This window comes from Cotesia typhae, unplaced genomic scaffold, assembly GCF_013202065.1.
Source record: "Cotesia typhae breed Kobodo isofemale line unplaced genomic scaffold, CoteBio_Ctyphae contig_22, whole genome shotgun sequence".
Classification (NCBI taxonomy): Eukaryota; Metazoa; Arthropoda; class Insecta; order Hymenoptera; family Braconidae; genus Cotesia; species Cotesia typhae.
In genome coordinates this window covers 2,888,678-2,904,033 of record NW_027423728.1, presented here as the reverse complement: position 1 = coordinate 2,904,033, position 15,356 = coordinate 2,888,678, and the positions used below count along the sequence as shown (strand labels likewise).

Sequence of the window (15,356 nt, the reverse complement as noted above, 5' to 3'; positions counted from 1 at the left end):
AATTTACCCTCAAGTCAAAAATGTTTTTTTCTTTGTCTAAAATTCAGAATTTTATTATTTAAAATCTATAAAAAAAAAAACTAACGTTTTTGTTTTACGTTTTCAGTGCAACAGCTGCCAAAAACCATTAATCTATCCCCATCAGCGATTGAACTTCTACTCAGACTACAGCCGAGTTTTTCCGTGTCCTCACTGCCGTGTTGTCGACGCACACTTTGTGAAACCACTTTTGACCTGTTTCACCCGCGAACAATTTCAACTCTACAGTCAGTGGCCGTAACCACTAGGTAACCTCTTAGACGAAAACACCAATTTTAATTTTACAACTAGTAATAATAACAATTATAATGATAAAAATAAAAATAATAATAATTATAGTAACAGTAACAGTAACAACTACTATAGTTACAAAACTGGTAGTAATAATTATTTTAATAGTACTAGTAATAGTAATAATAATAATAATAATAATAATAATAATAATATTGATGATAACAGTAGTAAGAAAAACAAGATTAAAAACAATGAAACTAATTTAGTAGCCAAGGAGATTAATTTTATAAAATTTGCCGAACATTTACCACCGGGTATTTTTGAGGAATTTTCAAACATAAATATTGATCACTACAAAAATATTATCAATAATATTTATAGTAATAATAGCAATAGCAACAGCAGTAACAAAAGTCACCTCAGTTTTATTTAAAATAAAAAAAGAAATTTCATCAATTATTTATTATTGAGTTTTTATTTTTTTTCTAATGCATCGACGGAAATTTTCAATAAAAATAAACACTTAAAATCAGTTTTTTTTTTTTTTTACTACAGTTACAAAAAGTAATTAATTTATTTGATAGTAAACTCGGTAAAATTTGTTGAACAAATAAAATTGGAAAATATTTAAATTACCAGCAAATTTTAACGTGGTGTTTGGAATTTGTAATTTTTATTGAAAATTACTATCGATGTGAATGACACGTTTGTTGTTTAACAAAAAATACCCGTGTAATAAATATTATTTTGATGAAAATTTTACAGCTCGTTTATTAGTCGAATTATTAATTAATAATGGAAAAATAGTGGATTATAGTAATGATATAATAGTAATAATAATAAAATAATAATGGTTGGAGAAAAAAAAAATGAAAATAGTTATAAGCAATACAAAAGGCATCATGCATTTCTACGTATAATGACAAAAATATTAATAATAATGAATAATGAATAAAAAGTAAATAAAAGCAACTTTTGTTAATAAGGGGGAAAGAAATACTATTGTTTGTTACTTAGATAATCAATAAACGTTGTTTTTCATTTTTAAACATTTTATTAGTTTTTATAATGAATTATGATGATTTATTAAATAATAATAATAATAATAGAAATAGTAATAATGGGTGGTTTTTATAATTAATGATTATTGAATATAAATATAAGACGGCCGTAAATTGTTTTTATTTTTTTTTCTTTTGAATAATTAACCGGGAAACTGTATTAGAATTATGCGGGCGTTACATTATTTTCATCGATTATTTATTGAGACTAGTGTAATTATTTTGTTTGATTTTTTAGATTGAATTTGTTTTGTCAATAATTATTCTATTATAATTTATAATATAAAAATTTTCAAAATAAACAGATAAGATTAAGTTAAGTTAAATTTTTTCGACTTTTTACATTTTTTTTTTATTTGATTTAATACTTTAAAATTGTAAAAAGTTTGAAGGTTTTATTTGACTTGATTTTATTAAATAAAACGAATTTTTTCTTTGGTTGTTTTTATTTTTATTTTATTTTGGCGATGCTGGTCGTTGCTAGACCTAACACGGCCGTCCCGTCCCCAGATTATTAAACTAATTATTACATAGATTTGTGTTTTAAGATTTATTTACACTGATTATTTACACAGAGATTACCGTGAGCATTAGTTTACTTTTTCTTCTTTTATACACATTAAATATTCAATTAATTAACAAAAAAAAATTTTTTTCACTTTTAAAATCGAATTGATGATTGAATTTTATTTAAAACAGCCAATTTCTTTATTAAACGCAAATCGGCGTTCAAATTTCCCGCCTGAAAATGACGTCAGCAACCTACTGGCGCCATCTAACGTATAAAGAATCAACCACGGTAAATTTCTCAAAAATAAGTAATCACGGTGTACAAAACACAAATAAACAATTAATTATAATAATTTACACCCTATTCGTCCCTGGTAGTCTAGTTAACCGCGTGTACCTCAACACTCTACCATAATTATAATCAATCCGCGCTGGGATAGCATTAATAAATGAAAATGAATAAATAATAAAAAAAAAAGTAGCATATATTATCAGAAACAAAAAAAAATCCAACAAACTAGTTGATTAATCGAAAAATTTACAGCATAAATCGTTAATATTTCTCACAGTGCCAAATATTTTTCTGTCTTTAAACTACCTATTAATTAATAATTATTAATTTAAACTTTAATCACATTTATGTTCCTAAATGTATGACTATATATATTAATAAATATATACTCCCCCGATGAAGTAAAAAAAAAACGCCTCATTTGCGGCGCAGCTGTCGCGACAATATTAACGATTTGAGTAAAATTTATTAGCATATTAATTAATTAGTTGCTATTATATCAATCACTACTTATTAATTTGATTGAATTAATAGAATCAATAAATGTGTTATAATAATAATTAATAACCCGGAGAGATGCGTCAAGCAAACTCTTCATTTTCTTTCAATTTTTAATTATTTTCTAGTTTATCAATTTATTAATTACAATTAAGCTAACCGTTGGCATAAATGTTTAGAAGAATTTAACAATAATATTAAAAACAAAAAGAAAAAGACAAAATTAAGATACAAGTTACAAAGTTTTATTAATTTCGTAAATTATTATTAATTAATTAATTATTAATTACGATTATTATTATATATTAAAAGTATAAATATATATGAATATATCTAGTGTTTTTCATAGACCGAGTCCTTTAACTTTGTCGTTTCTATAAATGTTAGTTTTAGAAATTTTGATAACGTTTTAGAAGTTAAGTCATTTCATTAATATATTAAATATTAAATAATCAATCAATGGGTTAGTTAACTACCGATAAGTTACTAAAACTTTTTAAAAAATGTGAAATCATTTTTACGTATATTAAAGCTTAGTCCTCGTTATACGAAATAAAATTAAAAAGAAAAAAAAACAAATTTTGGATTAAAAAAAAATTAATTAATTTAATAAAAAGAGCACCTTTCATTAAACGTATTAATTTCGTAAAACTCCGAGGAAGAAATAACTTGGGGCACGAAATGAGCGAGAGGTAAAGTCTGTTGCAACGACTAAGCAGTGGTTTAATGAGCATAGATAATTATCAATACAATTATATTAATTAATGAATTAATTATTAATTGAATAATATGCAAGTTGACCATCGATACCTGCTATCTCGTTTTTAGCGGATATATGTGTGCATGTGTGTGAGCTTGCGATGCAATATCACTATTTGCCGGTTTACTACAAACAAACATTGAATAAATAATGATTCTAATACTAATAAATAATATACATATTAATATTAATAATAATACTAATAATTATAATGGAATATGATATTTAATAACAGTAATAATAGTATAACAAAATATAACGCGCCGTTTCTTCCTACGTAATTATAACGATTTTCTATATCGAAATAAACGTGTAAGATTTTTAAACAGATTTTCTTTCTCAAAAATAATAATAATTAATTTTTAAATACAATTTTGTACCTTTGCTATTATATATGTAAACTTATATTAATATTATAAAAGTATATGAATATATATATATATATATATTTAATATTTAACGGAGATAATTGTTTACACGGGAGATAAACTTTCTTTTTTATTTATTCTACAAACAATAATAAAAAAATTACTAATAATTGATCAAAGAAGAAAAAACAAATATCAATTTTGCTGCTAAATTGTAGAGGAAATAACGTCACTACCTCAAATTTGTGGTGGCGCCATCTAACACCGCAAAGTTGAACTTTATACCGAAGTTTTTTTTTAAATTTAGTGAAGAAATATTTAAACATATTTTCACGGCCTACATAAAGAAGCTACGATTTTTCGTGTAAACTCTCCTTATCGAACAAAACAAATAATTGTGTGAAAAAAAAAAAAAGTAAAAATAAAAATAAAAAAAAAATGTATCAATGTTTTTTAGAAAAAGAGATTTATGGGTACGATATTCGCCGGCCGGTACCCCGATTGCTAGTGAGATGCTCCACTGTCTTTGTCAATTTTATGACAGTTGACTCTTTATAATAATAATAATAATGATTATTTATAAATAAATGGACTAAAAATTTTGCAAGTATAATTCACAAAAAAAAAAAAAACTAAGAATAATAAGTAAATATAAACAAAGATGGGCGGAGCGTCTTCTGAAAATGGTTATGAGTAGTTAATTATATGAATAGAGTTTAAAATAATCAATTATTGAAAAATGTTTAGGTTTTTTATTACTAATAATAATAATAAAAATAGTAATAACAGTAATAATAATAATAATAAATAAAATCATTGAGTCTTACCAGATAAAACTATCGATAATTATAAATACCTGCGTGAATATTTCGAAAAAATTTAAAATGAAACGTTTTAACCCGGTGTCTGGCAACACAAAGTCGTTGATTTATTAACCAAGTTTGATGAAAAATAAATAATTATTTTAAAATAAATAGAGAACCAATTACAGTTTATCTACGGTAGAATCTCAGGTAAAAATAACAATGATTATTTATTATAATAATAATAATATTAATAATATATTTATAATAATATTCATTAATAATAAACGATAGAGAGATACTGATGGAGTATGATGTGAGCCGCGGATTGCGCTAAATATTTATTGGCTGTACCGGCATTAGCGCGTAATTTTTCTCCATGTGTCGTGCTTGTATTGATATACCATATACATTAGATAAATTTATTTCGCGTCAATTGTACCCGTTTCTAGCAGTTAGATTATTGTCAACAAAAAACTAATCATCTCAGCTGTGCGGATTTAATTAAGCGATGACTCTTTGATGTGTAAAAAATTTTTTAAATAAGATAAACACGATTTTTCTAGATTTTCTCAGTCATTACTGTTTCACATGATGGCCGTCGATTATCAAAATGGCGGAGTTCTTTTATGAAAAGTTCTTTATGATTTAATTTATGTATTTTGTTCTTTACACTTCGTAACTAATCGAAAAAAGAAATTTAAAGACTAAGGTATCTACGGGTAATAAGGCTTAAGTGATAGATATGCTATTTAAAATAACCGCTTCCTCTAAAGACTTCTCTGGTAGAAGCGTCTAGCATAGAAATGTCGCTACAAGTTTATAAAGTCCCGATACAAGGTTCCTTGTCTTCTATATTTCATCATCCGTTATATGCTAAAGTAGCGCAGAAGAATTCCCAAAAAACGATTTGAGTAAATGATAAACATTTTTTATAATTTTATATTTAATAATTTAAAATCATTGTTCTAATTTTTATCAACATCATAAAAAGTATTGTTGTTCAATTTAAGTGATGATTGATCTCTAATACCAATTTTATCAAGTATAGTATAGCGATTTCCAGTATGTATAACCCTTGGGCCTTATTACCCTACCGTAGTAAAATAAGGCCTATTCACAAGGTTTTTGAAAAAATTTAATTTTGAGTTTGTTTATGGTGAAAATTACCATTATTCCATTATATTTTATGGCTAATGTATTAATTTAAAAATTAACGATACATTGCAATAATTAGTTGCAATATTTTCGATTTTTTTCAAAATCTCCCTTAGCTTGGCCTTATTACCCGCCGGTACCTTATTAAGTGCTTAATAATAAAAAATAAAGATAAAAATTTTTCGCAGTACAGTTTCACTGCCAACAATCGCGGGAAATTTGAATTACAAATTTAAAAAGCTCAAAAATTTAATATCAATACACATCAATAAAAATTCAATGAGTCTTCTATAAATCATATACTAAAAAATATAACCCATACGTAACTTATCGATATAGTCGTTTTAATAAAAAAACTAAAAAAAAAAATTGTACAACTCAGAGTGATACAATGAATGTAACCACTATAAAACAATTACTTCTAAAAATACTAATAATAATAATAATAATAATAATAATAATAATAATAATAATAATAATACGAATAAATGAATAAATAACAGTAATAGTAATATCGACTAATAAATAATGAATAATGAATATTAATAAAATAGTAATGGTATAAAATAAAATATATAATGTTTTATGGATCAAGCTTTTACCTTTTACATCAATAGCGATATTTAATATGCGAGATTCGGACGTAGATGCGACAATGCAGTATATATTACCATATAATTCTCAAAACATAATAATCATAATAATAATGATGATGATAATAATAATAATAATAATAACCTGGAATTGCAGGCTAAAGACAAGAGTAAGAGGTGGATGAGTCTAGTAGACATTAATCCAGACATGAATGACGGTGATTGATCCGGTATCAAGTCCACGTACGGCTAAATACTATTCGTAACACCTCCCTATTTGCGCGGGTCATCGTCCCCGATCGCTGAAATATTAACGACACATCGCTCCTGAGCTACGCTACTAGTTAAATAAAATACTTGTTAATTTCTCTTGTCTCGTATTCTATTCACCGAAATATTCTATCAACTTAAATATTTTAATTGTATTATTAATTAATTAACTAATGGACATTAATTAGAGAACAAAAAATAAGGTTGGGCGACATTCCCGGTATTACTCCTTCAAGTAAATATGACGTACGTACAAATATATACTATTAAAAAATATATTAATAAATAATAATTAATAATGATAATGAAAATGAATATCGCACATTTTAATTAGCGTTATTACAATGAAAGGTGAATTAAAAATTTGAAATGATTATGCATTGGTTGGAATTAAAAAAAATAATCATGGAAAATAATAAGTACTTTCGAAGTAATTCCTGCTCAAACCTGATTAAGTTTCACAGATTTAACCCCTTTTAAATAATAATAATAAAAATAATATTATTATCAAGTATATAGAGATAGAAATGGTAAAAATAATAATAATTAATATGAATCACTCGCTTTTAATTCCGAGTTAAATCCGAGTCGCTTTTTAGTCGACAAAACACATGTACAATTTACCCCGTTGTTACTGATTGATGATTGATAATTGATGGTTAGGAAATGATTATGGAAAAATTTTATTAAACGAGCGCGCTACTGAAATTATTGTGGTTTTAGTTCTTTATTACCTCATTACTTATTACTAAATTAAATTTAAAAAAACAAGACGGCTTTTATATACAAATATTAATATATATAAGTATATTTATTAATCCAGCTGTTTTTTTGACTACGGTTCTGAGGTATAACGAGTTCTTGAGCTTTTTGTAGTCGAAAAAAATTTTTTTGTTACACGAGTCGCAGGCGAATGATACACATAAACTTTTTATTCATAAAATAGCTGATAAATTGTAAACAAAATCCATTTTTTTGTGTAAAACCAGAAAATGAATAAATTTTTGGACGAGTTTCAAGGTTTAATTTCCCGAAAAAAGCTCCAGAACTTGATCATAAAAAAACGTCTTGAAAAGTTGGCAAAGGTACAAATGTACATAGGAAAAAACTAGTGTTGTTATAATGTATATCGCAGCCTCTATCATCTGCATATTTATTTAAAAAAATAACAAATAACAATTAACAAAATCGTTGACAGAAAAATATAAAGATTTAAATATGAAAATACTAAATCAATATCATCTCAAAAACTGCCTTTCCTAACGTCTATACAAAGCCATAAAATTTACGAGCGAACATATTAAGTGACAAACTTATACTTATAGTAACCTCTAAAAAATATAATGATAAATAATAAAAACAATATTCGTAAATAAGCTCAATAGAAAATTTAGTCTTAACTATTTCGCTCTTTTCAGTTAAGCTCGGGTCTATTCACACCGCTGTTGCGCACGAAATTTATTGTAAGACCTTGCAACAGTAGTGAAAATAGTCTCAGGATTTTATTTTATTTACACTGTTAATAACTCGATACTACACTGAGAAAAAATAAAAATTATATCCAGAATTTCTTGACTTAAAAATTTTTTAAAGTCAACAATTCAATTTATTAATTTTTTTACAGAATCATATTAATATTTGTTTCCACTACTATACGGCGAAAAAAACATAGGGATTTTTCCTATTTTTGCATAGGAAAAATTCCTATAGTGACAGCAATTTTTCCAATGTTAACATGGGAATTTTTTCTTTATTAACATGATAAAATGTGACATAAGACATGATCTTTAAAACATGATCCATGTGACATAAGAAAAATTCATTTATCACTAAAATTTATGTAACTTAATTTAATAATTACAAATGTATATAACAATTTTCTCATTCGAGCAATTTCAGATGATTTAAAAGTAAAACAGTGATATACAGTCGGTTTGTGATAAAAAAAATTCGAGGAAATTTTTTTCAAATTTTGCTTTACATTTCGAAAAAATTAAAAATCCAGCAGATTATGGACGGTGTGGCTTAAATTGCCATAACTTTTTCAAAAATTGACTTGTCGGGACGTTTTTTTTTTTCAAAATTTTTTTTATTAAATGTTCTTTTTGGGAAAAAATAGAAAAAAATTATTCAAATCTATCTTCATCGTTATTTTTTAGATTTTCCAAAAAAAAAACTCTGAATTTCTCAATGATAAACATTTTTAATTTCTTTTTTCTTCCTTTCATAGGAAACTTTTTTCAAGACATTTTCTACAAATATCTTGAAAATTTCAGAATGTTGTTTTTTCGATTTCTATTTTTTTTTTTTTTTTTTTTTTAATTTTTTTCATGTCATAAATGAATTTTTCGTATGTCACATGGATATTTCTATGATGTTAATAAAGAAAAAATTCCTATGCAAAATAGGAAAAACCCCTATTTTTTTTCGCCGTGTATGAACAAATAAACAAATAGCTTCAGTTGAAAAATAAAAATTAATTTAATCAATGCGAACAATTCTTCAGCCAAGAAATGATGTTGAAAATTTTTAAAAATATATGTTCTTGTGTCAAGAGCATAAATTCTTAATACTAACATTTATTTCTCAGTATAGAATTGAAATTAAGTGGTAAATAATCAGCAAGTTTTGCGTTCTACTGAAGTATACGGTAAACGATAATCGGTTTATATTTAATTAGTTTGGCAAAATGTCGAATGGCTTATTAGACTTTTTCTTTAAAAATATATAAACGGCTTTGTTAAGTCAAATACAATATATATCTATATTAATAAATTAAACAAAGTATAACAAATATGTGTAACGTATTAATTAAATACTCCCCTTAAATTCATGTTCATGAAATTTTCATCAGTAATTTAAATTAATAACTAATCACAATTACAATTACACTGTTTGAATGTTGTGCGAATGAAGCTACTTCCCGTTAAACTTTTTTTATTAATTAATTAATTAGAATATGTCAAAAAAAATGTAACCATGTAGGTGTAGCAAAAATTATTATTAATTACATTAAAATAAATAATGATGATGTACTCTAGTGGAACGACGGAAATCACGGGGTATAAGTAAAAAAAAAAAAAAAAAAAAAAAAATTGAATTAATATCGATGATGAATAATTGATAATTGATAATCGATCTTGAATTGATGTAATGAGAGTAAAACAATAAAGCGACAATGCAAATATTTTTAATACGGTTCGAGGGATTTTTTAATAAGCAATGATTTTTATAAATTATATAAGGACTGAAGGGTAGATTATAGTTTTTTATATGAAATTGGATATCGATTGGAAAAAGTTTCAGAGCTAAAATAGAAGACGAAATTAAGAGGCTAAATTAAGAAATTTTTGTATTTTATTAGGAATGTAATTTCGGGCATTTTGATTCGGCTGTGTTTAAATGTGTAAAATTTAAAAAAAAAAAAAAAAAAAAAGTAAAGTGAATTTTTCGAAAAGCAACATTAGATTTGGTAAGGCGTAAAAATTAGATGATAATTTTGTACCCTATTTTTTTATTAATGAATTGGCATGGTAAGAAATTATTGATAATTGTAATGTTTAAATTAGTGGACGTTTGGACAAAAAAAATAAAGTTTAAAATTAAGAGTAGGGACGATTTGCATTTTATTACGCGAAAAATAATTTATAATCAATGCTTGTAGTAAAATGATTAAATAATATAATTTCAAAAGCTTACTTTGCCTCAGGCTGGGTTAGTGCGTTAACGCTTGGGCGCCAGTTCGCGGAGTAGCTCAAACATTGGCGTTGTTAAACAGTAGTTCAATTTTAGATCAAATAAACTTCATACAAAACAATGACTGTACTTCAAACAATACAATGAATATTTGATCATTTTACTCGAGTACTTGAAAAGTTAAAATTTATGATTTATGGAAATAAAAAAAAACGAACCGAAAATTTAATAACAATTTGCAATGTCGTATGTTAAACACTAAACACTAAAGAAATAATCCGCATTTAAAATAAAAAAAACCGATCGTATGGTGACATGGGAACACAAAGGATTAAGACCTAATCTCAAAATGTTTGCGGCTTAGTTAAAGATACTAATGCAAATAATGCTGGTAGTGCGGACCAAACGTTACCAACAGAGAAGAAATAACGAAATGTCGAGTGTGAGTTAATAAATAAAGTTTTTGATAACTAATTACGAAACAATTATAAAAATAAAAAAAAAGGCCACGATCGGGAATGCAAGTCGTTCATTATTAATAGTCACTAAGGCTTAATTAACTGTTTAAGGTTCTTGGTTCTAACGATTGCTCAGAACTTTGCTAATTTTTTAAATTAGTTAATATCAATAAGCTTCAAATATATTAATATTAACACTAATAATCGTAAAAGTAATAATTATTGTCATTGTCGTATATCGAAATGTGTTATACATGTGTAGTAAAGTAATTAGATGAGTTTATTTGTCTGTGTGGTTAAAAATGGTCAAATAATTATCTGAGTAATTACGCGTATATTATAGAGTATAATTATGATAATAATAAAATTAGCAAAGTTCGTAGATCACTTGTTTTACATCAGATACGCCAAGTAATCCATTAATTAAATTAAAAATTTTTAAATAATTGGCTACGTGGTATTCAAAAGCGATACGTTAATCTTAGGCAAATGCTAATGATAATAAACATTTGGCATTGGTATACTATTGCTATTCTATTGAATAAATATATTAGTTATCGGTTTTAATTATATTTGTCTACACAGAAAGAAAGTCTTGAGTCAAGCGTAAATTTTCTTAAATCAAGAAAATCTTAAGGAAGATTAAAAATTTTTTGAATGAAGTTACAATTTCTTGAACGAAATTAAATTTTTTTAAGCCAAGAAAATTTCTTCTTGCTCCAAAATAACTTCGGTCTTTCTTACAATTTTCTTGGTTCAAGAAAATTTTTTTTTCTGTGTATATGTATCTAATCAAGTAACTATGTGAGACGTGAATTTTAGTCGCTAATTTATTCAACAAAGCTCCTCGGTGTTTATTTGTATATTTGTAAAAATTAATTGCTAGAAAGTCATTACTTCAAAGTATTTTATTTATTTTTATTTATGTATATTTACTATTTTTTCTAAAATAAAACGATTAAGCAATTGTTGTGATAGTTGTTCACGTTTCATGTCTTTGAGATTAAATTTGAATCAAAAGATATTTAATTTAACAAATTCGGATTTAATTTGACGTTTAGTCTAATTAAAATTTTTTTTAATATAAAATGTTGTTGGAAATTACGATATTACTTCGGAATTACTTCGTTTTCCTAGTTTTATTACTTTACTTTATTAAATAAGTAAAAAATCATCAATTATCAAATTATTTAAATTATTTTTAATTAAATTAAGAATTTTAACAAATATTAGGAAGACTAAAATGAAAAAAAAAATTTTAACAATATTTTGACTCATTAGTTTACGCTCGAACTTCCTTAAAAAAAATTGAAATAAGGTAAAAGACCAAGTTATTAACACTGGCTGAGTTGTTTGACTTGCAATTTTATTCTGATTAGAAAAATAAAATCTCAAAAAATCAATAATCTTAAAATTAATAATTCAAAAATTATATTTATTAATTTATCAGAGTTGATTCGTTTTTTTTAATTAAAATACAACTGCAAGTATCAATAACTAGACTAGTCTCAATAACTGGGTTTTTTACCTTAGTAAAACATGTATAATGACTGCTAGGGTACAATTTCCGTTGTAAAATTACCAAAACAGTAAATTTTCCGGGTAAAATTTCCAGTTATTGAATTAACTCGAAAATGAACATATAAACAAATTTCCAATGGCATTTTATTATCAAAATTGATTTTTAAAAAACGTATCGTCATAAAGTAATACCAAAAAAAAATTAATTATCCTTAATAAAATAATTCGTGTTTTTCAATCGTAAAAATAATTTTTAATCACGTCGTACTTATAATCGTACAAATATAAAACAATTTTAAATCGATTACCGTCACATCCCACTAGCTTAGTAAGAGTCGCATGTTTTTGAACCATTGGAAGTATTTAAAAAACTAAAATTAAATAAACAAAAGCAAATTTATGTGACTCAAAAAATTTAGTGGCCCGCATGTGTGTCGTATGAGTGTTTACTATTAGTAATTGTTAATTAATTCAATTATCTTTATTAATTTACCTCTTATAATTAATAAATATTATATTATATTTAAAAAAAAAAATCCTCAACGTTCCCTCAAATGCAAGTTATCCAATATGCAATTATTAATCATATACGTAATCAATAATTAAATATATGATTATGTTGCTTCAATTAACGCTTTAAAATTAAATGGACGTGTTAATTAACAACTTAATAATCAGCGAAAATTTTTGAATTAATAATTGAAATTTTAGAAAATTTCTAAAAAAAAGTTTAAACGCAATTTCAAAAGAAATCGTAGCTGGTTATGATTTGACACTTAAATAAGAGACCTGGCTGCAGGCTGCCAGTTTTCCCCGTAGACGTTTGTCTCGTCATTAATATAAACTTTCGGCTATAATAGTACACTATACCGCGCAGAAAAAAAAAATAACCTCAACCTTATCCTTAGCAAAAAATAAAAGTAAAATAAATATAATATAACAGCCCATGATAATAACAAAATGACACGACTTGTAAGCTAAAAAATAAAACAAGTAGTTGCGATAATAATATCCAATCTAATATCGTCGCGTCTGGAATTGACATGGGAGAAGAGCAAAAAGCAATTACCTCGAGTATAAAAAATATTAAATTACCCTGAACAAAGGAACAAATAATAATAATAATAATTTTAATAATAACGATAACAATAATAAAAATAATAATATTATTAATAATAATAAAGCAGCGTGGCAGCTGTGTGTCCCTTACAATACCTCCCCCGTAAGAGTACAAATTTTCTAATGCTAATAAATAATAATAATAACAAATAAATAAATTATTATTATTACATTAATACTTATAGTAATGGTAAAATTAATGAAAAGAATATGTAAGGCTAAAATGAAAGATGGAAGTGAGATAAAAAAAAAAAAATGAGTTGTGTTGAATTTTAAAATAAAATACTTATTATATTGATTAATTATTGCAATTGATTAAATTTATTATTGAATTATGATTATTAATATTGATAATGATGTTTTAAAAATGTTTTTCTAGTGTAGAAATTATCAGATCAGATATAAATTATTTATATATAGTATCGGACATTTAGAGTAAAAATAATAATTAAAAATTTAATTATTGGGTGGAATTAACTATTGCGGGTTTTGAATGATGAGTAGAAAAAAAATAACAAATACAAAACACATTTTATAGCGTTTTTGGGGCCGTAATTCGATAGACAGGTGTCACCGTACTTTAATATTTTGAGAGCATCTGCTTGTTTTGCAGGTGTTGGGTAATAAACAAAAAATTAAATAATATCCAATTGGGGGGTTACGTTGATGACCATTTTTTCTGTTAATATATATATATATATATATATATATATATATATATATATATATATATATATATATATGTGTGTGTGTGTTTTTAACTGTTGTATTGTACTGTAGTAAATTTCGTTTTTTCTTCATTAGGAAGTAACTTATGTGTCTATTTGTCGTGACGGTCTCACGTTTTTGTGACGTATTGATGTTTAGTGTTAAAACCGCGATAGTATAGTTGGTGTTTTTTTTTTTTTTTTCTGGGTTGAATATTAGAGTTACCAAAAATCACAAAAGACTTTTTTGAAGAAAATTAAATTTTCTATCAAAAAAATCATCAATTTTTTCTTTATCTCTGATCCTTTCTCTAGAATTTAAATTTAAAGTTCGTAGAAATTATGCATGGTATTTTAAAGTTCAAAGTACGAATTTTGGCTGAAATATTTAAGATACAGAAAAATGATAAATCATTTTTTTTAGAAAATTAAATCTCCTACAAGAAAGATCTTTGAAAAATTTTATCCTATCTCTTGTTTTTAAGCCAGAATTTGGACATATTGTCGCGGATAAAACACTTTTCTTTGTGCTTCAATAAGATTAAATTTTGGGCCGTTTAATCTGTAAGTCGTGGGTTCGAATCCTGGTCAAAGTAACTTGAATTATTTTTTTTCAAAGTCAATTTTTAATCAGTACTATTCGTACATTTTTCTACAAATATAAAAAAAAATGTTTAACGGCTCAAAGTCTTAGAATACACTAAACAAATAGACAAACAGTAAACGACTGGTCAAATACTGCCTGCGTGGTGTTAAACACGCAAATTAAGACTCGAGAAACATAATTTACGCTGTGGCTCTAACGGTCTTCTCAGGAAGAAATTCTTAACAAACTGAAAACTATGAAACATACAATGTGCCAGTAATATAAATAAATGATAGAAATTACAACAATTGGAATCAATAAACGCGGTACCTTGGTCACGGTATTTAATTAGTTATTAGTTAATTAATATTTAATATAAATAATTCTAATTATCTAATCTAAATCTAGGTTTATAAGAATTTTGTAATAAAACAATACCGACACGTGGAGTTGGCACATCCGATGCTCCATATTCGAATATTCAAGAGTTGCTTGAACATTCGAGTATTCGTGCTGAGAATCGAGCCTCGGACGAGTTGACTCTCCGTAAAAAAATTAACAAAAAAACACTAATTTTATTGAATTAAATTAAATTATTAATTATAAATTATTGAGAACAAAAATAAAAATTTAATGAGTAATGAGATTGTTAACAACCGAATGTAATTGGTTAATTATAATTA

The 15,356-nt window shown here is 25.3% G+C and overlaps 1 protein-coding gene across 3 annotated transcripts in view; it reads left to right on the top strand.

Annotated features, from left to right (window-relative positions):
- Positions 1-8,806, top strand: part of Heca (hdc homolog, cell cycle regulator) — a 120,523-nt gene extending 111,717 nt beyond the window's left edge. For all 3 annotated transcript variants that reach the window (XM_074237661.1, XM_074237664.1, XM_074237662.1), the window contains exon 6: positions 107-8,806. In XM_074237661.1, coding sequence (XP_074093762.1) covers positions 107-280 — 174 coding nt within the window. In that variant the 3' untranslated portion in view covers positions 281-8,806. The remainder of the gene's footprint in view (positions 1-106) is intronic.
- Positions 8,807-15,356: the final 6,550 nt, after the last annotated feature.